The 25,647-nt window shown below is 48.7% G+C and overlaps 3 protein-coding genes across 6 annotated transcripts in view; 2 read left to right on the forward strand and 1 right to left on the reverse strand.

Moving 5' to 3' along the window:
• Nucleotides 1–1,065: 1,065 nt before the first annotated feature.
• Nudt1 (nudix hydrolase 1) lies at nt 1,066–8,811 on the reverse strand. 4 transcript variants are annotated; one of them, XM_087577601.1, is made up of 4 exons: nt 8,500–8,811; nt 4,203–4,367; nt 3,414–3,559; nt 1,280–1,615 (listed from the first exon to the last, which is right to left on the reverse strand). In XM_087577601.1, exons 1-4 carry the CDS (start codon nt 8,580–8,582, stop codon nt 1,443–1,445), a joined length of 567 nt encoding a protein of 188 aa, XP_087433727.1. In that variant the 5' UTR covers nt 8,583–8,811; the 3' UTR covers nt 1,280–1,442.
• On the forward strand, nt 8,083–12,987 carry Mrm2 (mitochondrial rRNA methyltransferase 2). The gene is given in 3 exon segments (NM_001107125.1): nt 8,083–8,132; nt 8,588–8,877; nt 11,797–12,987. Coding segments are annotated over 3 exon segments (741 nt in total). The 5' UTR covers nt 8,083–8,124; the 3' UTR covers nt 12,240–12,987.
• Nucleotides 12,988–19,417: 6,430 nt separating this feature from the next.
• The window catches only part of Mad1l1 (mitotic arrest deficient 1 like 1), a 310,787-nt gene continuing 304,557 nt past the window's right edge, over nt 19,418–25,647 (forward strand). The window contains 1 exon segment of the mRNA NM_001109387.1: nt 19,418–19,461. The gene's annotated coding sequence lies outside the window, so the exon portion shown is untranslated.

Raw genomic sequence — 25,647 nt, forward strand, 5'->3', positions numbered from 1 at the left:
AACTAAAAATGAACCCAAGAGGAGGGGGCTGCAGCAATGCCTCTCGGCACGTAAGTCTCCACCCCTTTAGGCTTAGTGAGTTTCAGCTAACAATGTAGTTGGCTGTTGATCATGATGTGTGTGTGTGTGTGTGTGTGTGTGTGTGTGTGTGTGTGTGTGTGCCTGTGTGTACTGTAAATTATGTAATTTATGGGAGACGTGCTGGTGCCCATGGAAGCCAGAAGAGGGTGGAGGTGCAGGTGGATATGGCTGCCTATTGTGGGTGCTGGGAACCGAACTCTGGTCTTCTGCAAGAACAGTACCGCTGACTCAGCCCAGCCCTCTTGGTGTTTCCTTAAAGGCTCCCTCTTCCTGAGGGAGGAGTGTTTTATGTGAAGTAGTTAAGAACAGCTAGGATGCAGCATGAAATGGGACAGCATGCTCTCCACCGATTACTGCCCACATTGTGTGGTTCCCGTCTAAGTCCAGCCTGGAGGTCCTGGCACCCCCGCCATTAGGTTCAGTACAGCCATCACCCAGGAATATGCACCGGGGAGGGGTGGGGGATGGGGGATGGAGCCGTGATCAGGATGGGAGCCCTGTAGCAGGTTGTCTTCATCAGGTTTTGCAGACTCTCCTGGTTGGTTAGCTTTACCTGATTTGCTTACTAGTCTCAGCCTAGGAGGCCTTACCTGTGTTCATATAACATCCTAGACACAGCCTTTCAGTCAGACCAGCCCCTAGCTGGAGTCCAGGTCCTGGTTGGCAGCCCAGCCGACTGTCAGAGAACACTTGTCTTGCTCTGAGACACCATTCCCAGCTGCCTCCTGAGACCCATGGCTCTAGCAGTGGCACCCTGCTCTCTGCAGTTTTTCTTGGGGTGCTTGCTCTTGCCTGACATCCTGCTGCCACCAAGCACTTCAGAGAGTCTCCTTTTCCATTTAGACTGCCACTCCTGCATGAGAAGAGTCCTTACCTTATCTTTGGGTGTCTGTCTACCCTGTTTGGGGTAGTGGGACAAGACAAAGAATTGCCTGGCTGCCTGGCAGGGTCTCTGTACCGCTTGACACTGTAGACACACAGCAGTTTAGGGGAGCCGTGGTTCATTTTGGCTCATCCATCAAGGGGATACAGTCCATCGTGGAAGGCATGACAGACACAGTAGCAGGAGTGTGAGCTCACCTATAAAGCCTTACGGTCCATCCTCCATCTCTCCAACCCCCAGTGACTCAGTTCTGTCATCAGGGCTCTGGCTCCTAAAGGTGCCACAACCTTCTAAAACAGGACCAGTAGGCGGGGATGAAGAATTGAAACATATTGGTGTATTGGTGACATTTTACATTTCAACCTCGGGACACCTTGCAAACAGAAAATACCAGCCCCTGCCTGTGTCCTTGGAGTGACAGCTTGCAGTGGCTGTGTTGCAACCGGAATGGCTAGAACCAGTCAGACCTCTCTCTGTATTAGAACTCATCCACCTCCCGCAGGGAGTAACTGAGGATGGTGTCCTGACCATGGAACTTGAAGTGTCCACAGAACTTCTTCTTCTGAAGCAGGAGTGGGAACCAGTAGCTGTCGTCCGGCCACATGTCGGCAAAGGGGATCTGGTCCAGTTGGAACCACTGAGGGCGCATTTCTGAATCGGGGGTGGGGGAGGGGGTGGAGGTGGGAGAGGAAGAACATAGATTTCAGTTGACCTGAGAGGGATTACCCCCGGGTCCGTGTAAATATCTGTTTGGACATTTTGTTTTGTTTGAGACATGGTCTCACTATTTAGCCCTGGCTGGCCTTGAACACAGAGCTCTGTTATATATCTGAATATGTCTGTGCGAACGAATGTCACGAGTGCGTGGGTACTAGAGGAGGCCAGAATAGGAGCCAGAGTTTGATCCAGTCACACTGACTAGTGCAGGTCCTAGAGAGCAAACCTGGGTCCTTTGGAAGACCAGTGAGTGCTCGTAACTGTTGAAATCTCTCTCCAGTGGTTTGGACGTTTTTGGTGGTGGTTTTTAATAAAAAAAATTTTTTTTTACAGATTTTTATATTATGTTTACTTGCATGTATGTCCGTGTGTTGGTGGAGGCCCATAGAGGTCAAAGAGCCACCCGATGTGGGTGCTGGGAATCAAACACGGGTTCTCTGGAAGAGCAGTATGTGATCGTAACTGGTGAACCAGTTTTCTAATATTCTTCCCTCTTTAAACATTTTGTAAAAATTATTTTATGTGTATGAGAATTTCGCCTAGAAACTGCATATGTAGTTCCTATGGACACCAGAAGAGGGCATCAGATCCCCTGGAACTGAGTGTGGACAAGGGTGAGCAGCCCTTTGGTACTGGCAAAAGCACGTGGGTCCTCTGCAAGAGCAAGTGCTCTTAACCTCTGACCCTTGTCTCTTCATCCTCTGGGGTGTCTGGAGACAGCGCTTCTACACTGCAGCCCAGGCCGCTCTGGAATGAGTGGCAGTCCTCTTTCCTCACATCCCTGGGTTTACAGATGTGCGACACCACCGTGCCTGCTTTGTTTTCTGGGATACAGGGACTTTCTTTGGAGCGCTGGCTGACCTGGCATTGAGTATGGTGCCCAGGCTAGTCTGTAGCCCAGGATTACTTCAGATTCTGTCTTTCTGCCTTAGTGGACATGCCTAAATACACCTGGTTATTTTTAACTTGTTTCTGAGACCTAATGTCCTGTGTTGGGATTGTAGACATGAAACACCGCATGGTTCATGTCACTGCTGGGGATGGAACTCGGGTCCCTGTGCCTGCTGCCGCCGCTGCTTGGCCGCCTCCTCCTCCTCCTCCTCCTCCTCCTCCTCCTCCTCCTCCTCCTCCTCCTCCTCCTCCTCCTCCTCCTCCTCTTCCTCTTCCTCCTCCTCTTCCACCTCTTCCTCTTCCTCCTCCTCTTCCTCCTCTCCCTCCTCTTCCTCCTCCTCCTCCTCTTCTTTCCCTTTTTCCCCCTTCCTCTTCTTTTTCCTCTTTTTATTTTTATTTTTTTTAAAGACAGGGTTTCTCTGTGTAGCCCTGATTGTCCTGGAACTCACACTGTAGACCAGTAGCTGGTCTCAAACTAGAGATCTGCCTGGCTCTGCAAGTGCTGGGATTAAAGGCGTGCACCACCACCACCTGATTCTTCTTCCCTTTGTTTTGGAAACAAGGTCTCACAGTGTAGATCAGGTTGGCTTGGAGCTCCCAGAGATACCCCTCCTCTTCCTCTCAAGTGTTGGGATAAAAATGCGTGTACCAATATGTTTGGCTGATTTCCCTATTCTGTCACTCACCCCAGGCTACAAGGCTGATTTGTCTGGCTGCCCTGGCTCAGACGCTAAGCAAAGATACGAAGGCAGGCAGACTTGGGGCCTAGACTTGGCAAGGGTGATTCTTTTCTCCTAGGCAGGCAGGTGAGTCTGGGTATCCTTCCCTGCCCTCGGCTCACCTTCACTCTCTGTGGGTGTCCCATGCACGTGGTCGGTAGAGAAGATATGCACGTCCATCAGCTCGGGGGAGCCCACAAACTCAAATGAGATATGGCCTACCTTGTGCAGTGTATCCACTCTCAGACCACTTTCTTCCAGAAGCTCCCTGGACAGGTAAGGAAAGACATGGGCATTAGCCAGCTCATGAGCATGGTATCCATGGTATCCATGCTTACACGGATGGACAACAGCCCAGGACTTGTGATCTGCATTTTCCAGGAGGACGTTCTGCAGAGGCGTTGCCATAACCAGTCTAGGAATTAACTTGAACTTCATAAATATAGACATGCCATTGCGCACCTATAATCCTAATGCTAAGGAGGTTGAAGCAGAAAAATTGGGGGTTTGATACCCACCTGGACTACATAGAAAGACCCTTTACGCGGGATAGGGAGGTGGTTTAGCAATTGAAAGCACTGACTATTCTCCCAGAGGACCGGGGTTAAATTCCCAGCAGTTCACACTGTAATTCTAGTTTCAGTGGATCTAGGACCCTCATACAGATGTACATGTGGGCAAAGTACCAATGCACATAAAAAAAAAAAAGACCCTTAAAGAAAATTTAAAAGCCAGGCATGGTGGCCCATGCCTTTAATCCCAACCCTTTGGAAGTAAAGACAGTAGATCTCTGTGAGTTCAAAGCCAGCTTGGTTTATGTAGCATCTGTCTGTCTCAAGAGTATGTTTCCGACTCTCAGGTCCTCATCCCTAGCTAGGCTGGCTCTGTGGTCAGACATTCCTTTTCCTCACCTCTTAGCCCCATCCTCAATGGTCTCTCCTTCCTGCACCTTGCCCCCGAAGCCATTCCAGCGGCCAGCACCAAAGCCCCTCTTCTTCATGCCCAGGAGAACTCGCTGAGGCTGTAGTACCAGCACGAGGGTATAAAGCCTGGAGGTGCTCATGCTCTCCTGGGTCCTGGGAAGCGGATAAGAAAATGGGGTCTGCTTGGCCTGTGGTCTGTTAGAGTATGCACCATATGTGCACTGTTGTGGCCAGGTGGGAGGTAGATAAACTCTGGGAGAGGTGAACGGTATGGCCTACTGGTCATCACCCAGTCACAGGATACGCCTTGTGGTTTAATAGGGCATGTACAAATGTGCCTTTGTGGTCCCCCTTTTCATTTATTCTCATCATTATTTTATTTACAGTTCCGGGGATGGAATTCTAAGCCTTGAACATGCTAGGCTAGTGCTCTCCCACTGGACCACGCCCCCAGCCCCTCACTGGGGGATTCTAATCAGGTGCTCTACCACTGAGCCACGCCCCCAGCTCCTCACTGGGGGATCCTAGGCAGGGGCTCTACCACTGAGCCACACCCCCAGCCCCTCACTGGGGGATCCTAGGCAGGGGCTCTACCACTGAGCCACACCCCCAGCCCCTCACTGGGGGATCCTAGGCAGGGGCTCTACCACTGAGCCACACCCCCAGCCCCTCACTGGAGGATTCTAGGCAGGGACTCTACCACTGAGCCACACCCTCAGTACTGAGCTACCTTCCCAGCCTCGAGCCACCTTCTCAGCTCCCAGACCAAGCTTCTTATTTTTATTGTTTCTCAGCCTCAACTGGCTAAGGCAGTATCCAAAAGCTGGAACTAAGAGGTTGCAGTGTATAGGAAAAGGAACTTTAACAAGGGTCGGAGAGATGGCAGTGGTTAAGAGGACCTTGCAGAGGACTGCGGTTCCATTCCTAGCATCCACATGGTGGATGTTCTGATGCCCTCTTCTGGTATCTCTGGGTACAAGGCACACACACACACACACATATATATATATATATATAAACTGTGAACAAAACTCCTATACTCCAGCTGGAGAAACGGCTCAGTGGTTAAGAGAGTGGCTGCTCTTCCAGAGGTTATCAGGTTCAATTCCTAGTAACTGCATGGTGGTTCACAATGGTCTATAACTCCAACTCAAGATCATGTGGCCCCTTACACAGACATACATACAGGCAAAACATCAATGAACATAAAAATAAGTCTTTTTTTAAACCCCATACACACAATATATATATATATATATGTTAATTTTTTAAAAAGAATAAGAAAGAGGGAGAGAAAAGGGACCTGGAAGCTTGGGCGTGGTGATGAGGCATGTCAGGAGAAGAACTAGGCTTATCATGGGCCTGTGTCCTAACTTGCTTGTGCCTGAGGCTCTGGCTTCTGAATGCAGCAAAGTCAGCCATCTTTTATCAAGCACCAGCCGTATATAGCTGTCCTTCATCTCCACAGGTGACTGTACCAGGAATACCCTGCCCTGCCACGGATGCCAGAATCGAAGCCGCGATGAAATCACTTCTATGAAATGGCATGTTTGCCTGTACCTTACACACATCCTCCAGCCCACTTTACACACAAACTATGTAAATCGTTTTCATGTAGTGAGTAATGACAGGTGTCCTCATATTGCACACAGATGCATGGTTTTGTTTTGCAAGTATTTGAAATGAGACAGAGTTGTGCCATGTACTCCAGTCTGGACTTCTTTTTTTTTTTTTAATTTTATTTATTATATATAAGTACACTGCAGCTGTCTTCAGACACACCAGAAGAGGGCATCGGACACCATTACAGATGGCTGTGAGCCACCATGTGGTTGCTGGGAATTGAACTCATGACCTCTGGAAGAGCAGTCGGTGCTCTTAACCACTGAGCCATCTCTCCAGCCCCCTCCAGTCTGGACTTCAACTCACACTCTCCCCGCCTCAACAACCTAAGTGCAAGATGACAGGCGTGTACCAGCGTGTTCAGCTACTCAGTGAAGGGAGCTGTGAGCACATAGATTGGAATCCCGTAGAATGGGTGTGGCTACGGTTTTGTCGGTTGGCATTGCTTCAAACAAAATGTCCCCACACTTTTCCCCTCTGCAAATGGCACACTCTGAAAATCTCACACAGTCGCTGGGCTTATAATGTGGGGGTAGGTGGTTCTTACAAACAAAGTTAATTTGGGCTGGGGAATAATTTTGATTTACTGGTTGAATTGGTCTAACACTGAGTCCACAGATAGAGATGGCTGTTAGCCTCCTTTGTGTGTGTGACATGTGCATGTATGCATATGGGTGTCCCCATCTGTGTGTGGAGACCACAGTTGACATTAGGTGCCTTCCTCAATTGCTCTCTGCCTTACAATTATATATATATATATACATATATATATATATATATATATATTCAGGCATGGTGGCGCATGCCTTTAATTCCAGCACTCGGGAGGCAGAGGTAGGCAGATCTCTGAGTTTGAGGCCAGCTTAATCTACAGAGTGAGTTCCAGGATAGCCAAGGAGGTCAGAAGAGGGTGTTGGCTCCCTTGGAGCTAGAGTTAAAGATGGTTGTGAGCCACCATTTGGGTGCTGGGAACCTGATCTCCATCCTCTCTCCAGGAGCAGCCGGTGTTATTTCCAGCCCATACCTTATGTTACAAAGATTTTGCTTTTATGTATGTGTGTGTGTGTGTGTGTGTGTGTGTGTGTGTGTGTGTGTGTGTGTGTATGGTCTCTGTATGCACAGATTCGTGTGGCTACCCATGGAAGCCAGAAGAGGAAGATGGGTCCCCTGAAGCTGGAGTTACAGGCAGTTGTAAGCCACCTTACATGGGTGCTGGGAATCAAAACACAATGCCAAGTACTCTTAACCACTGAGCCATCCCTGTCTGTCTGTCTGTCTGTCTGTCTGTCTGTCTATCTAATTATCTATCTGCACATATACATATATACAGATACATATGAATGAGACAAGGTCTTTCATTGGAGCCTGTAGCGCATGGATTCAGCTAGACTAGCTGACCAAACTGTGCCGGGGACCAAACTATCTCTACTTCCTGGCACTGAGGTAGGTTATAGGTGCAAGCCACACTTTTTTTTTTTTTTAAATGTGGGTTCTGAGCTTCGAACTTAGGTTCTCATGCATGTGAAACAGGCATTTCACAGGTGATAGCACCCCAGCTCCAATCAGCCTTGTTCTCAAAAGCTGAGCCATATAGTGAGAACTAAGAACAGTGTAAGGCTTTCTTATTTTCTGAGGAGAAAACGAATGTTCGGTCAAAATTTGAAATGGGGTCAAATGGCAGAGCCTATAAGCAAACAAGGGTGTCCTTGACATTAGTGTCCCATCAGCGTCGGTAGCTGTGATAGTAAATCGGATGCGTGTCAAGGAAATTTCAAGTGCCAGGGTTTGGGCTGCTGGCAACTATCTGGTCTGAATTGAGGTTAACTGGCAGGTGTTGGAGACAATGTACATTGAGTGCAGAGCCCAGAACCTGCCTGCAGGGGGCACTCTGCAAATGCCGTTCCCTAGCCTCCCTTCCATGGGCTATGCCTGACACAGTCAGGCTGCAAACTGCCCCAGTAGCTACTTGCCGCCCAGGTCGCCTCTCCCTCTCCTTTCCGCTCCCTACCTTCTGTAGTTCTGGTCTTCCTGATCTCATTTCTACCCAGCACTCCAGTTTTCCTGGTGGGCTTGAAGCAGCTCCCTAGCCTTTCCGCCCCCTCCCCTCTCCAGATCTCCCCCGACATTCCAGCATCCCCGATCTCCCGCGTCTCTCCCGCACCCAGGTCTTAAGCACCACAACCATCCGTACCTTGGCGCCCTAGACCGAACTTCCCCGGGGCGGAGCCTCTCTTTGGAAGTTAGGGCGGGACTTCCGGCGGCGGGAGGAAACCGCCAGCAATCTGCAATGACTGGGTGAGTGGAGTTACTGTGTCCTCCTGCACTAAAAGGGCTCCTGTTGCATGCGGGAGCGGAGTGGATGATAGTAGTGGGGAGTTCAGTAAAGTGTGCTACAGACTCTCCTCCCGGGGAGCGGGACACGGGCATACGATATTTATTCTTGTTCAAACAGACGTGAGAGAATGAGGCTTGCAACGTGGAAATAAGTTTATGGGCTCCTCAGATAAAGCTGTGCGTGCGTGAGCGTTGGAGTTCGGATGCCCAGAACCTACAAAATTCTGTACTTGTGTGCTGACCAAATGTAACGCCAGTACTGGGGAGGCAGAGAAAAGGGGTCCCTGGGGAAAGCTGGTGAGATAGACTGGCAAGTTAGCGACCTTACCTCGATATGTAAGGTAGAAAGCAAACCAAGGGGACATCCCTTGCCTCTGTGTAATGTCCACCTGCTAACTCCTTTCTCACCATTCCAGGTATCCGAAGCTGGTAGGCGTTCCCCTTAAGGTTCGGAGGTTACACACAGCAGTGTGTCACTACAAGGGCCGGACAGGCGCCGAGCACCTGTGGTTGATGCGCCATCTAAAGGACCCGTTTGTGAAGGCCGCAAAGGCGGAGAGTTACCGCTGCCGCAGCGCCTTCAAGCTCCTGGAGATGAATGAGAAGCATCACATCCTGAGGCCTGGGCTCCGGGTGCTGGACTGCGGGGCAGCTCCCGGGGCCTGGAGTCAGGTGGCAGTGCAGAGCGTCAACGCCACAGGAGCAGGTGGGACCTGCATGTTACACCCAGCTCCTCTGACTGCCATGAGCTGGAGGGAGTGCTAGTGAGCAGCTCATTACCCAGAGACATTGTTTGAGGAGCTTTCTAAGTAGGTTTAGAAATGGGAGTTACAGAAATAGTCACAGGCTGGGGACGGAGCTCAGCTGCTAAGCTAAGTTAGGTTCCCGTAGGCCTAGGAGGTGAAGCGGGATTAGAAATTCAAGATCATCCCAGCTACATGGTATGTTGACACTCAGAAAAAAAGGGTAGAGGTAGGGGGTTGGGGAGGGAATACCGGGTGGTGGTGATGCTATGAAGACCATGGCTTAGTCAGCAGTGGTTTTCACTCTGCAAGTAGCATTTCAGATAGCCTGCATGTTAGCTATTTATGTCACGATTCATAACAGCAGCAAAGTGACAGTGACAAAGCAGCAACAGAAATAACTATGGTCGGGGTGGGGAGAGGTCACCACAGCGTGAGAAACTGTATTAAAGGGTCGCAGCAGGACGAAGGTTGAGAACCACTGCCTTGCTGGTTGAATGGTGCATGATGCTGAGGCTGGCGGCCTGGGTTCACCCCCCAGGATTTTCACTGTGGAGGGGAGAATTGGCCCCTGTGGACTCCACAGTGTGCCGCGGCGCGTGCCTACTTGCATATACACTCTAACACACGAAATTAAATAAGATGTTTAAAAAGAACAAGAAGAAAACCACGTGAGTTGGCGGCCAGCCTGGGCTTTGTACCATGTCCCTCTCTCAAAACAAAACAAAAAGCCCAGAAAACTAAACAATAATGGCGTACTTTGCTTTCTAGTGCTATGATAAGCACCATGACCAGAACAATGTGGGTAGGAAAGGGTTTCGTCCTGGGCCGGTGGTCCTGGGTTCTATAAGAAAGCAGGCTGAGGGGCTGGGGATTTAGCTCAGTGGTAGAGCGCTTACCTAGGAAGCGCAAGGCCCTGGGTTCGGTCCCCAGCTCCGAAAAAAAGAACCAAAAAAAAAAAAAAAATCCGAAAAAAAAAAAAAGAAAGCAGGCTGAGCAAGCCAGGGGAAGCAGGCAGCACCCTCCATGGCTTCTGTATCAGCTCCTGCCTCCAGGCTCCAGCCTTGATTGAGTTCCTGTTCTGGCTTCTTTTGGTAACAGTGATATGGAAGTGTAAGTCAAATGAACCCTTTCTTCTCCAACTTGGTTTTTTCTGGTCATGGTGTTTTAAAGATTTATTTATTTATTTTATTTTATGTGAGTACACTGTCACTGCCTTCAGACACACCAGAAGAGGGCATCGGATCCCATTACAGATGGTTGTGAGCCACCATGTGGTTGCTGGGATTTGAACTCAGGACCTCTGGAAGAGCAGTCAATGCTCTTAACCGCTGAGCCATCTCTCCAGCCCGGTCATGGTGTTTTATCACAGCAATAGAAACCCCAAGACAGCAGGGTTTGGGGGGACAGGACGATTAATGTGTCCCTGAAGCCTAGGAGCTCATGGAGGTCCCACTGGGGTTGCCACCTCCAGAACCTCAGGAAAGGCCTCATGCCTGGGGTCTCTGGATTCCTTACTCTGGGGCTTCGATAGGCAGTGTACTATTGTGCGTGAGTGTGTGTATATGTGTATGTGTACGTGTGTGTACGTGTGTGTGTGTGAGTGCATGTGTGTGTGCGTGCATGTGTGTGAGCTCATGCATGTGAGTAAGTGTGTGAGTGAGTGCATGTGTGTGTGCATGTGTGTGTGCATGTATGTGTGTGCGCACATGTGTGTGAGTACATGTGTGCATGTGAGTGTGTGTCTGTGTGTTCATGCATGTGTGCGGTTCTATAGAGACTTAATATTCTGTATGTGAAATGGTGCCCAAATAGGAAAGAGAGAAAACAGCTGAACCTGTGACATTGTCCAGCTTTGTTGGCCACACCGGTGACCCTAGCACTCTGAAGGTGGAGGCAGGAGAACCAGGAATTCCAGGCCTGAGTCACATGGTTCTTAAAGAACCAAAAGAGAAAAATTAAGGACTGGAGAGGGCACTGTTCTCACAGAGGACTCAAGTTCAGTTCCCAGCACCCTTGTCAGGCAGCTCCCAATCTTAACTTCACATCCAGGCCCTGGACTCTACAGGCAACTGTACTTGAGTGCACATTCACATATGTAAACACACATATGTAAATAAATAATAAATCTACAGAACAAATAGCAGAGCATGGTCTCACACGCCTTTGATTCTTGCCCTTTAGAGGCAGAAGCATCCATTCTCTGAATTTGAGGCTAGCCTGGGCTACATAGTGAGATTGTCTCAAGGAGTAAAAAGCAAACAAACATAAAAACCAAAAAGGACTGTTGGGACCTGGGTATGGTGGTGCCCATCTGTAACCTTAAGCACTCACTGTGTTAAGTTAGGAACTTATGTGGTGGGCTAGCCTGGACTACCTAGCGGGATTCCCATTTTAGAACCAAAGCATACACAAAATAAAGAGTCATTTGGAAGAAGAATCCTGGAGAAAAGCAGCCTAGAGCAGCGAACTGACAGCACAGTGGGCTTCAGTACCTTGGGTGTGGTCCAACCTCTGCTTGTTAGTCACAATGATCGTGAGACCATTTCCTTTTCAGGCCTCAGCTTCCCCAACTGTGCCAAGGGAAGTAGAGGACACCCTACCTTCCACTACTTGTTTTTTTCAACTTTGAGAGACAAGATCTTACTTGGTATCTCAAACTAGCCTTGAACTTGTGACAGTCCTCCTGCCTCAGCCTCCCAAGTGCTGGGATTGTAGCCTGTGCCATTACATCTAACTCACGTGTCTTCATACAAAAGGTCTTTTATGCACATATATGCATGTTAGCTGTTAACCTTGGTCTTGGTGCCTGACTTCATTTTGTGGCTTGTATTTTGGTAGGGAGATTCATGGTGTAATAACACAGTGTGTTACTTCCATAGATTCCAGCTCTCCCATGGGCTTCGTGCTCGGGGTCGATCTTCTTCACATGTTCCCTTTGGCAGGAGCAACTTTTCTGTGCCCTGCTGATGTGACTGACCCCAGAACTTTCCAGAGAATTTTAGAACTGCTTCCCAGAAGGAGAGCGGATGTGATTCTGAGTGACATGGCACCGAATGCCACTGGGATCCGAGACCTTGATCATGACAGGCTCATAAGCTTGTGCCTTACCCTTGTGGACATGGCTGTGGACATCCTGCACCCCGGGGGGACACTGCTGTGTAAAACCTGGGCCGGAAGTAAAAGCCACCTGCTGCAGAAGAGACTAGCCCAGGAATTCCGAAGCACAAGGGTCGTGAAACCGGAGGCTAGCAGGAAAGAGTCCGCAGAGGTCTATCTGTTAGCCACACAGTACCATGGGAGGAAGGGCTCCACCAAGCAGTGATTCTGCCCCGCCCTTCCGGGAGCGCGTCTGTCTGGAGCGTGGATCCAAGCTGAGTTGTGGATATGAACAGCACCCCGAGGCACTGGGGTTTAAGAGATTAAAAAAAACCGTAATCAAGGACTGTGAACGAGTGCTAAGAATGGGGCGCACAATGGCTCAGTGAGAAAACGGGGCTTGCTGACGCCAGTGCAGTCTCTGGGACCCCTGTAGCAGCAAGAGAGAACCAACCCCTGAAAGTTGGTCCTGACCCCCCACATGCGGGGGCGCGCACACACACACACACACACACACACACACACACACACACACACACCGCACACAATATAAACAAGTATATTGGCCATTTGACACAAACCTACCTATGTCTGGGAAGAAAGAATCCGACTGAGGGATTGCCTCTATCAGCTCGGCCTGTGGGTGAGCATGTGAGTCTTGATTACTGACTGATGGGGGCGGGGCAGCCCTGTGGGGGGAGGGGTGCATTCCTAGGCAGGTGAGCCTGAGTTGTATGAGAAAGCGGGGTGAGCAAGACTGAGGAACAAGCCAGTAAGCAGCACCCACACCCCGCGGTGGCGGTCTGGTCTCCCGTTGAATTACAGCCTCCAGGTTCCCGCCCTGAGAGCCCACTTTGATCTCCTTCGGTGATGGACTGTGGTTGGGATGAGTGAGCCAAAGGAACCCTTTCCTCCCAAGGCTTTTAAGTGCTGGAAGCAAACCACGATCTCTATTGTGACTTTATTTTTCTGGCTTTTGTTTATTCATCTGTTTGTTTTTTGAGGTTGAGTTAACCCAAACTGGCTATTAGCCCACAGACCTCCTGCCTTGCTTCCCAAATGCCGGGATTACTAGTGTGCACTGCCACCCCGGCTCACGCCATGTTTGAAGAGAATGTCATGAGGGAGCTGAGTGGAGAGTGAAGGGTATAAAAGGAAAAAGAAAGGGGTTGGGGATTTAGCTCAGTGGTAGAGTGTTTGCCTAGCAAGCGCAAGGCCCTGGGTTCGGTCCCCAGCTCTGAAAAAAAGAAAAAAAAAAAAAAAAAAAAAAAGGAAAAAGAAAGCTAGGGGGTGGCACACGCCTTTCAGGAGGCAGGAGGATCTCTGTGTCTTGTGACTTGGAGGCCAGCCTGGTCTACAGATCGAATTCCGGTACAGCCAGGGCTACACAGAGAGACCCTGTCCCGAAAAATATAAACAAACAAATAAAGGAAGGGAGGGAGAGGGACCATTGATTTGTTGGGCTGGCATTAAGGCTCAGCAGGGAAGAGCCTATCTAGTGTGTGAAAGGCCCTAAGTAGATTCCTTAGCACCCCTAAAACAAAACAAATAGACCTGGTATTCAAGGACCAGGGAGGGGGAAAAGAAAGCAATGGATCGGGGTTGGGGATTTAGCTCAGTGGTAGAGCGCTTGCCTAGCAAGCCCAAGGCCCTGGGTTCGGTCCCCAGCTCCGAGAAGAAAAAAAAAAAAAAAAAAAAAAAAAGAAAGCAATGGATCCTTTTTACTAGGCTGGGGGTGTGGCTCAGTGGTAGAGTGCTTGCCTGGCATTTATGAAGCCCTGGGTTCCATCCCCAGCACTACATAGACCAGGTGTGGCAATGCATGCCTGCAATTCCAGCAAAGAGAGGAGGATCGGAACTTTAATGTCAGCCTGAGCTGCAGAGGACAGACATACCTGGCTCTGGCCTTATGGGATATCTTCAGCTCCTAGAAGCAGGCAGTCGTGTGGTGCTCTCTGAGCACCGCAAGTCTGCCTGGTGGAAAGAGGCGCAGGCTGAGGTTTCAATAGAGGGATTGCTCTCTGCTTTGGTGAACAGCAGCAACATTTCTTCAGGCAGAGACGACCCCTAGAGGTGAACACTGGCAATGCATCTTCAGACAGACAGAACCCTTAGGGGGAGGCAGGCATTCAGTGTGAATTCATGCCTGGGCTCAGGGAGCTTTGGTTTTGTTTTATTTTTTTGGGTGTAAGAATATACTGCTATGATACTTGTGTGCTCTAAAGCCCATAAAAGTCATTGCCAAAGCACGAAGCAAGGCACTTGTTCCACTGTGAATGCCACTCAGCTTTAGAGAAGAATGGGTTACATGGTTATCATTTGTGAGTATTTGTGTGTGTGTGTGTGTGTGTGTGTGTGAGAGAGAGACAGAGACAGAGACAGAGACAGAGAGACTTGGGGTGGAGAGAGAGCTCTTTCTCCAGAAGACCCAGGCTCAAGTCTCAGCACTCACCTAGCAGCTAACAACCATTAGTAATTAGTCCCAGGGAATCCAATGTCCTGTTCTAGTCTTCATGGACACTGCACTAACGTGGTGCAGAGACACGTACATTCCAGCAAGATACCCACACACATAAATAAACAAAATCCATGGAAAAAGCCCATCCTTATAGACCCAGAGAGGCCATGGAAGTTGTGTCTCACCATTAGCAGCAGTTCGTGCGCTGTAAAAGCCCTGTTTGCACTTACCATGGGCCTGCTGGGCACTCTGGGGAAGTGTTCCCACTTGGCCTGGGTAAAAATGGCTGCTGGAATTCACAAAAGCTTTTCATGGTAAAAAGTCTGGCACAGGGTGTTTGAAACGAGATTCACGGGGTTGGGGATTTAGCTCAGTGGTAGAGCGCTTGCCTAGCAAGCGCAAGGCCCTAGGTTCGGTCCCCAGCTCTGAAAAAAAGAAAAAAAAAAATGAAACCAGATTCACACTTTGGCCTCAAGTCATCGCAGTTGCTACATAGCTTCCTCAGTGGGTCTGTGCTGGGTTCACAGAGTGGGACTGCGTGAGGTCAGCCTTGCTGACATCTAAAATGGGTAACTGAGGGCAGAGGGCTCCTACACCACAAAGTGTTGGTGCAAAACATGGCTCTCACTTCAAAGGACATACGAGTTTATTCCAGAGCCCGATCTGACTAACTGGCTAAGGAATACACATTTAGTAAGTTTTTATAATAACAGAGAAAAGTCCTAAGTCGAAACACTTTTCTCAGTTTTTGTTTTCGAGATAGGGTTTCTCTTTATATCCCCCCTGGCTGGCCTGGAGCTCTCATATAGACCAGGCTGGCCTCTAACTCAATCCACTTGCCCTGGCCTCCTGAGTGCTGGAATTAAAGGCGGACACCATCACCACCACTGCCTAGCAGTCAGGCCAGTTTTTCAAATACACTGGTAGAAACTAAGTAGGTTTCTCTGCACAGCTACAGCACTGCAGAGAAATCTGGGCTATATGCCTTAGCTATTATCTGATGACATTTATTTAGCCTTTTAGTTGATGGATATTAGAGGTTGTTAAGTTAATGCATTCTGAGAGGTTTTATCTGTTACTCACAGGATATTAGGTCAGATACACAAGTGGGCAAGGAATGGCTATTTAGGGAGGCTGAATAGTCGAAACTAAGTTCTCATTAGGCTCAACATTTGCAGCCTCCCAGCCTCCCCACAAATCTGGAGGTGCTGATTAGTCAGTCAGCCCTGCAGCAGCTTCCGTAGAAAGCACAGTTTCTTAGTGGAAGTTCTCCTCCTTAAAAGATACTGTTGGGGGCTGGAGAGATGGCTCAGTGGTTAAGAGCACCCGACTGCTCTTCCAGAGGTCATGAGTTCAATTCCCAGCAACCACATGGTGGCTCACAACCATCTGTAAAGAGATCCGATTCCCTCTTCTGGTGTATCTGAAGACAGCTACAGTGTACTTACATATAATAAATGAATAAATCTTTAAAAAAAAAAAAGATACTGTTGGAGGGCTGGAGAGGTGGCTCAGCGGTTAAGAGCACCCGACTGCTCTTCCAGAGGTCCTGAGTTCAATTCCCACAACCACATGGTGGCTCACAACCATCTGTAAAGAGATCTGATGCCCTCTTCTAGTGTATCTGAAGACAGCTACAGTGTACTTATATATAATAAATAAAATAAAATAAAAAATAAAATAAAAAAGAAATTCAGTTGTCCTTTAAAAAATTAAAAAAAAAAAAGATACTGTTGGAGATGGAGAGTTGGCTTAGTGGTTAAGAGTACTTGTTCTTGGGTTGGGGATTTAGCTCAGTGGTAGAGCGCTTGCCTAGCAAGCACAAGGCCCTGGGTTCGGTCCCCAGCTCCGGAAAAAAAAAAAAAAAAAAAAAAAAGAGAGTACTTGTTCTTATGTAGATCTCTCCTGAGAGACACAGCTAGAATACAGCAAATACATAGGCGAATGCCAGCAGCAAACCACTGAACTGAGAACGGGACCCCCGTTGAAGGAATCAGAGAAAGGACTGGAAGAGCTTGAAGGGGCTCGAGACCCCATATGAACAACAATGCCAACCAACCAGAGCTTCCAGGGACTAAGCCACTACCCAAAGACTATACATGGACTGACCCTGGGCTCCAACCTCATAGGTAGCAATGAATAGCCTAGTAGAGCACCAGTCGAAGGGAAGCCCTTGGTCCTGCTAAGACTGAACCCTCAGTGAACGTGATTGTTGGGGGGAAGGCGGTAATGGGAGGGAGAGGAGTGAGGGGGAGGGGTTAAGTGTGTAAGTGGCACAGGCTGGGTCCCAACAAGCCAGGCTTGGCCACTCCCCCTCAATAATTTCAAAGAGCCAAGTTGATAGCAAATCAGAAAAAGGGAATTGGGGGCTGGAGAGATGGCTCAGTGGTTAAGAACACTGACTGCAGGGGTTGGGGATTTAGCTCAGTGGTAGAGCGCTTGCCTAGCAACCGCAAGGCCCTGGGTTCGGTCCCCAGCTCCGGGAAAAAAAAAAAAAAAAAGAACACTGACTGCTCTTCCAGAGGCCCTGAGTTCAATTCCCAACAACCACATGGTGGCTCACAACCATCTGTAATGGGATCTGATGCCTTCTTCGGGTGAGTCTGAAGACAGGTACAGTGTATTTACATATAAATAAATCTTAAAAAAAAAAAAAGGGAATTTGCCCAGTGTGGCCTCAGTGGGAAGAGGGACACGAAGCTCGATCTAGTGTGTCCCCAAGTCCCAGTGTCAGGGGTCTAAGGTTGATGAAGAAGATTGGAAGATTGAAGAGAAAGGCAGGAGGAGGCTGTGTGTTCAGTCCCATCAGTGTCTCAGCACTGATCTTTGCTCACCCTCAGCTGACAAACAAGAAATCATTCTTCTGGAGAGTTCTTCCAGGTGTTAGCCTTTTCCTTGGGAGGATATCTAGTGTCTTGTGGCTCTTTCTCTTTTTCTAAAGATTTATTTATTACCTTTAGGTAATATCAGTGCTCTATCTGTATGTACACCCGGAGAAGGCATCAGATCCCATTACAGATGGCTGGGAGCCACCGTGTGGTTGCTGGGAATTGAACTCGGGACCTCTGGAAGAGCAGTCAGTGCTCTTAACCGCGGAGCCATCTCTCCAGCCCTCGGCCCTTTGCTTCAATAGTCTGATAACCAAAGGGCCAGTTGAGGAGCAGGGCTGTTTCAGGACACTCAGAAGGCTGATGGGTTGCTGTGAGGTCCAGGCCAACCTGGGGTACAGGGTAAGATTCTGTTTCTCAGCTTGACCCCAAAATACAACATTCATCTCAAAACGGATGCAAGAATCTTTTGTGTTTATTTATTTTTGAAAGATTTATTATTTTATATATAATGAGGAAACCGTTGCTGTCTTCAGACACACCAGACACATTACAGACAGATTACACATAGTTGTGAGCCACCATGTAGTTGTGGGAAATTGAACTCAGGACCTCTGGGAGAGCAGTCAATGCTCTTCACGGTTTAGCCATCTCTCCAGCCCAATGTTTTTACTTTTTGGTTTTTCCAGGTAGAGTTTCTCTGTGTAGCTCTGGGTGTCCTGGAACTTCCTTTGTAGTCCAGGCTGGCCTTGAACTCACAGAGAAACTCCTGCCTCTGCCTCCAGAGTGCTGGGATTAGACACATGTGCCACTACCACCGAGATGGACAGGTCGTTTATTCTTGAGCCAAATGTCCCAGAAACACAGACTTAAAATTAAGTTACCCCAAATTCCATGTTCCAGTCTGGAAGCAGTGAGGAAATTTTTATAGTAACAGAATAAAGAAAGTCATGAATCAAGGCACTTTAAAAATACATTGGTGGGGGACAGGCGGCGCATTACTTTATTCTCAGCAGTTGGGGGTGGGGTGCAAAGGCAGGTGGAGGCAGCCTTGAGGCACACAGAGAAACCCTGCCTTTAAAAACCCAAACCAGACAAATCAAAACAAAACGAAACAAACAACAACAAAAACCAAAGCAAACAAAATCTTTCTTGGTGGTGGGGCGGAGAAATGGCTCGGGTTAAGATCATTGGTTGCTCTTCGAGAGACCCCAGATTCAATGCTCAGCGCATACATCTTGGCGCATAGACATCTAACTCCCATTTCAGAGGATCTGTTGTCCTCATCTGGTCTCTATGGGCATCATGTATGCACACAAAACACCCATAAAATAATAAAACATGAAAACAAATAGACTAGTGGAAGATTTAAGTAGGCAGTTATAGCAAAGCAGAGAAATAGCAGCTATATGCTTCTCATGCAGTTCGTGGGCTTTTGGTTGGTAGAAACTGGGTTTTAATGTATTCCAAGAGGTTTTTATCCATAAGTCACAACACGTTAGAGCTGACACAGAGGCGGGTAAGCAATGGGTATGACGGGGGTTAAAGATAGAGCCCAAGACAAATTACAACAGGCTCTGGACCGGCAACGTTACCGAAGGCAACCAGCCAATCCGCCTTTACAGTCACAATTTCTTCCCAGGAATTCTCATTTACAAAGGAAAGAAAATGAAACAAGCTAACCAATCAAAACACCGCCCCAAACAAAACAACCTGTGTATACATACACAGTGGCAAGATTCAGAGAAAAATCAACTTTCCAAAGCTATGTTTACTTTCCATGCCCAGCAGTTGTGGTGCAAGCCTTTTAATTCCATCCAGCACTAGGAAGATCTTTGTGAGTTAGAGGCTACACAGAGAAACACTGACACAAAAGCAAAACAAACGTTCCCTCCCAAGCAGTGCTACTCCACACATTACGGCGCACTGGGTGGCGTTCGAAGAGCGCCCTGAGGGACAGGCACCCTGGCTCAGTGTGGTTTCCAGCCCCTTGGCAGGACAGCAGTTGTTCTCAGGACACGCCTGTGGCGCGCATATTTGATTCTTTACGGGCCGTTTTCTCAGATCTCGCGAGACCCTCGCGGAAGTCTCGCGATACATAGGCACCGGCGGAGAGGAGGGAGATCTGAGCCGCTGCTGCAGCACTCGGCTCCTCAACTCGGGTAAGTGGCCGAGTGGTCGGGTCTGCGAGTTCCCCAGGCGCTGCGCGCGCTGCCCGACCGTACCGACGCCATGGGAAGGAGCTGTCCGCTGCCTTCCGGCATGCACACAGTCCGAGTCGATCCTGTCGCGCGACTTCCCTTTGCGGGGTCTTCCGTGTCGTGCTCCCGGGGCCGCTGTGGACCCCCGTGTCCCGTTGCAGGGCGCGGGTAGGCGTGCCTGGACCGGAACCGGGGCGGAGGGGACCGAGTGGTCTGCTGTGGGCTGAAGGGCTCCCGGGGTTGGAGTCAGTTACCTTGTAGATCCCAGGGATCGAACTCAGATTGACAGTCTTGGTGGCAAGCCCTCGTAAGCGCTGAGTCGTATGTCAAGCCCTCTCTGTCTCTGTCTCTCTGTCTCTCTGTCTCTCGTCTCTCTCTGTGTCTCTTTCTGTCTCTCTGTGTGTATGTGTGTGCCTGTTTTTGGCAGTACTGTTGATTGAACCTCGGACCTTATGCACTCCATCACTAAACTATGTCCCCATCCCTTTTAAAAGTTAATTGATTGGCTGTGTGTGTGTGTCTGTTGCCTGCCTGCCTGTCTGTCAGTCTGTCTGTCTGCCTGATTTTGGCAGTACTGTTGATTGACCTAGGACCTTATGCACTCTACCACTGAGCTATGTCCACAGCTCTTTTAAAAATAAATGGACGGGCTAATTAATTAATTAGCAAATTAATTAATTAATTAATTGTGTGTGTGTTTGCCGGTGTATACCAGGCTACCGGTGGAGGGAGGTTAACTTAGTTCTCTTCTTCCTCTGTATGGATCCTAGAGATGGAACCTTGCTTGTCTGTCTAGCCCTAAAGTGCATTGCAGATTGAGCTGTTTTTTGGGTCCCCTTCTTCCCCCGCAGTTCATAGGATTGAGCCTAGGGCTTCATGCATGCTAAGCAGTTACCGACTCTGCTGCCTCCTCAGCCCGATTCTTACTTTTTCCTCTTAATTTTTATTCTGTGACGGGACTTCCCAAGTGTTCCAGGCTGGCCTTGAACTTGCAACCAGCCTTTGAATTTGTCTCAGCCTTCTGAGTACCTGGGATGACAAGCCTGTGTCACCAATTGCCAGGTTTTTAGGCTGTGCCTTGGCTGAGACCAGAAAGAAGGTGTGTGCATACCTGTTAAGTCAGAAGCCATCCAGGGCAGCTGGTGTTCTGGAAGGTCTGTTGCCTGGAAGTTCAGGGTTCCTGTAGAGAGGGTACAGTTTGAGGTGACGCTTTAGTTACCTGTGTGGCTTCTGAAATGGTTCTTGTGTCTGTGGCTGAGTTCTTGTCCTGGAGAGGGAGGACAGAAAGTGTGACTTTTCCTTCGATCTTTGAGAACAGAGGTCTACTTCTTCCCACTGCGTCTGTTCTCCACCTGGTGACCAGCTCTTGCTTTGTTGTGTGTGTATTTGGGGTGTACACTAAGGTTCTTGTTAAGTGAAAAATTCAGAAGAAATTTCTGCAAAGTAACCCTCCCCCGGCCCTTTTGAGATTGGGTCTAGCTGTATTCTTAGGTCTCTGTGTAACCCAGGCTGGCCTGCAACATGTGATCTTGCCTCAGCCCTCATATACATTCCTTTTTTCTTCAGGACCTTTCTCCAATTGAGAAATGCTTGGGCTTCTTTGCCACTGACCCTCTCCCCCACTGCAAGGAATGCCAACACCTTACCTGGTCCTTCAGTCTCACCTGGCATGACATATATGGCAGTCTCTCCATTCTGTCCTGAGAAGATTGTGAAGGAGTTTAGACAGCTACAGAGGCACATGCAGATTCCTTCCACACTAAGGACAGGGACCACAATCCATTGGTTCACTCACTATCCCATGGGCTGACTCTAATTGGAAGTACTAGGACAGCTCAGGTGACCCCCTAAAGAAAGGTTATGTGATTACTTGGCTTGATAGAAGACTGAAGAGGGTCTTCTGCCCCCATCACCATCGTGACTTCCAGGGCAATATTGTCCGTTGCTGGCAAGTCTGTTTTGTTCTCATTGCATTAAGGGTCTACTTATTCAGACTTATCAGAATATTCTAGACCTGCCCTAGTGTCTGTTCTAGGGGGACCAGGCAGTCGTTTGGGGGAGCACCGAGAGTGAGTTAAAGGCTAAAATGTTGCCTAGTCCTGGATCTTTCTGCTTTTGTTGTGAGGGTACTCTATAGACCCCATTCTTAAAAAGGTGCTCGTGTCTGAATTCCAGGGTGTCAGGTGTCACAGTGTGGGATCAGCTCTTTCCTCCTCCTTGTGGGTCATGGGGCTCAAACACAGGTCCATAGGCTTCATGGGAAGCATCTTTAACCACTAAGCTGTTTCCCCAGCCCTACACCAGGTAACTCACAGACATTAAAGTTACAGACATCCCACAGTGATTCCATTATCCCAAATGGAGAAGAGCATCCAGCCAGGGCCACAAAGTTGCAGCCATGTCCTCTGGCCTTACAGGGCTTAGTTCTCTCTGCCTGACTAGATGCCATCTGTCACTGCTTGCCACTCGAGAATCTTGGTATAAGAGGTTGTCTGCATTCTCTCCAGTTTTTCATTTTTCTAGCTCCTGGCTTCAGTCTGACAGTGGGATACTGCTGGTTGTCCTTACCCAGGTCTCTTGTAAGAGCCCTGTTCTCCCTTTGCTTGGACTCCATGCCCATGGGAGTGCAACACTCCTGCCAGTACAGCCCCTGTGTGATCCGAATCAGTACCTAAATCTCCTCCTTCCCTGGTCCATCCCAGTCACCGATCTGAAAAGAGCTCTTCTCTGTCCCCTGGCTATTCTTTCAGAAAGCCCGGGGTGAGCTGTTGTTGCCTCTTCTGGCTATTAGGCACCTTTCATGCAGGCCCAGCCTTGTCCTCTCCTCTGCTGGGGTGGGAGTGAACATTTCTTTTCTTTCTTTCTTTTTTTTTTGTAGTTCTTTTTTTTAGGAGCTGGGGACTGAACCCAGGGCCTTGCGCTTCCTAGGTAAGCACTCTACCACTGAGCTAAATCCCCAGCCCCGGGAGTGGACATTTCTATCCAGACTCTTCTCACTTCTTGGGCTTCTTTTCTTGGGAATATCTTCTCTGATACAGGATATTTGATCACACTGTGTTATTTACTGGAAAAAACCTGTTTCTAGTTGTGGTATGGCTCAGCTCTAGCACACATCTTTAATCCAAGAGCTTTCTGATTATCGTAGACAGGTTTAAATAAAGTCATCCATGGGTCAAGAGGTGGACCAAGCAATCAGTTGACAGGGAGTAAACACAGGGAAAGAAATCACAGAGAGTAGGGGAACTCAGGAGGATGAATAGAAAGACACATAGGAAGTGGAAGGCAGGGAGATTTCGGTTCGAGGTCTTTGAGGTGGTGTGGAGAAGAACTGCCTTTTCTTCTGGAACATCAGCTGAGAAGGAGGTCAGCTGGGTACTTTCTCTGCCTCCCTGAGCCAGCAGACCTTTACCCCAGCATCTAGCTCCCAAGTCTTTACTGGTAAAATGGAATGTTTAAGATTTTGTTAAAAACAGGGTTGGGGATTTGGCTCAGTGGTAGAGCACTTGCCTAGCAACCGCAAGGCCCTGGGTTCAGTCCCCAGCTCCGAAAAAAAGAAAAAAAAAAGATTTTGTTAAAAACAACACTTCACCCTTCAGCTCTCTCCTGCACAGTCAGCAGAGCATTGCTCTGAAAGTTCACCTTTCAGATGTTTAGAATCCCCTCACTGCTCACCATGTCCCTTTAACCTCCTGCCATGGGTAACTCAGCTGCTTTCACAGTGGCCGACTCTGGGGATGCTTAACTGGCTCTCAGTCTGCTGGCCTCAAACTTGCTCTCTTTATTTTTAATTAATTTATTTTTGAGGTGGGGGTTTCTCTTGTAACCTTGACTATCCTAGAATTCACTATGTAGACCAATGCTTAGAAAAAAGGCACACCCACCACACCACACCCAAGCCATGGAGATAGAGGGGTGTTGGGGCCAAAGGACTCGCTGCGCCCCTGTCCAGCAACCCACAGCTGCTCCCTTTGGTGTCACACTCTGTGCCAGAAGCAGGTGTTAAGTTCAGTACCCACTGCTGGGCCCCATGCGTAGTGCCACACGTGGAAGTGGACCTCGGCTCTGTCCTCCTCATCCACCCCACCCTCCCACAGGTGCTTTCCTAATATGCACTCACTGATAAGTGGATATTAGCCTGAAAGCTTGGAACACCCCAGATGCAATCCACAGACCACATGAAGCTCAGGAAGTAGGATGACCAAAGTGTGGATGCTTCAGCTCTTCTCAGAAGGGGGAACAAGATACTCACAGGAGGAGATACGGAGACAAAGCTAGGATCAGAGACTGAAGAAAGGCCATCCAGAGACTGCCACATATGGGCATCCAGCCCACATACAGCCACCAAACCCAGTCACTATTGGGGATGCCAAGAGGTGCATGCTGACAGGAGCCTGATATGGCTGTCTCCTGAGAGACTCTGCCAGATCATGACAAATACAGAGTCGGATTCTCTCAGCCAACCTTTGAACTGAGCACAGGGACCCCAATGGAGGAGTTAGAGAAAGGACTTTAGGAGATGAAGGGGTTTGCAACCCCGTAGGAAGAACAACAATATCAACCAACCAGAGCTCCCAGGGAATAAACCACCAACCAAAGAGTACACAGGGACAGACCCATGGCTCTAGCTGCATATGTAGCAGAGGATGGCCTTGTCTGGCATCAATGGGAGGAGAGGCCCTTGGTCCTGTGAAGGCTGGATGCCCCAGTGTAGGGGAATGTCAGGGCCAGGAGGTGGTAGGGAGTGGGTGGGGGAGCACACTCCTAGAAGCAGTGGAGGGAAGGGATGGAAGGTTTCTGGAGAGGGTAACATTTGAAGTGTAAATAAAGAAAATATCCAATAAAAGAAAAGAAAAAAGAAAAGCAAAAGTGGATATAGTTCAGGGTTTCAGTTAACAAGAGCTTAAATTACAGAAGCACAAGGAAAATTTAGAGGAAAGGGAAAGCTGGAGATCACAGGAGCAGATGTCTGAATGAATAAGCAAGTTTAACTTAGTGGGACACTGACAAAATATCGTATTTAAAGTGATTTTGTAGCTGTCATAAAAACATTAGGACATGGGGCCGACTTTATCCAAGTTAAAGAATAAAGGAAGGATTTGCTTGTGACTAATCCACAAATCTAATAAAACAACAAAACATAGTTTGGGGGTTCAGATATATCCTGTTCTGAATATGTCTTTGGACTGCTCTTTGTCTTATTTCTTCACCCCATACACTCCAAACCCAACGGGTACCAGCCCAGCCAGGTATTGGCCTGTAATGAGGGCTTCCCACATGCAGAGCAAAGGTACTATGTCCCTGTCCTCTAACCTTTTTGAGATCAGGTCTCACTAAGTTGCCTAGTTGAGCCTTGAACTTGATTGAGCTCCTAAGTGTCTGGGATGACAGACCTGAGGCACCAGGCTTTACTCCTCCTTTAGATTTCTCAGCTATGGCTTGACTGGGGGCCAAAAGACAGTGTTTGCCTGACTTTCAGCTCACAGGCTAGCTAGAATAGTTTGGTATCTTGTCTGTCTCTCTCCCTTCCCATCTGAGTCTGGAAGGTTGGGGTTCAACCCAGAAGGGTGTAGTTTGAATCACTGATCTGTCTGGCTCTGTAGCAGCCTGACTCGTGGAGGTTGAAAACACAGTCTCAGGCTAGCCTGGGCTAGATAGCAAGAACAAGTCTTTTTTTTTTTTTTTTTTTTTTGGTTCTTTTTTTTTGGAGCTGGGGACAGAACCCAGGGCCTTGCGCTTCCTGGGTAAGCGGTCTACCACTGAGCTAAATCCCCAGCCCAAGAGCAAGTCTCATAATAGAGGAGCCACCCCCCCCTCCCCCATGGTAGTGCGTGCCTTTCAGTCCAGGCACTCTATGAGTTTAAGGACAGCTTAGCTTATATAGTGAGTTCCAAGCAAATTAGGTTTGTAGAGTGAGAACTTATATTAATATAAAACAAACAAAATAACCATACACACAATACTAAAAAAACCCATAAGACCAAAAGTAACCACTTTGTAAGAAGCCTGGGTTGGCCGATGTGTGTGGACTGAGCCAGTGTGTGTAAACAGCAGCAGACGGAGGCTCCCCGTGAGTGGCAGTAGTGACGCCATCCAGCACTGCCCCTCTGACTCCTTTTCAAGATGGGTGAGGAAGGTGAGGCTCTGTAA

The sequence above is a fragment of the Rattus norvegicus genome, chromosome 12 (assembly GCF_021556685.1).
Source record: "Rattus norvegicus strain SHRSP/BbbUtx chromosome 12, alternate assembly SHRSP_T2T, whole genome shotgun sequence".
Classification (NCBI taxonomy): Eukaryota; Metazoa; Chordata; class Mammalia; order Rodentia; family Muridae; genus Rattus; species Rattus norvegicus.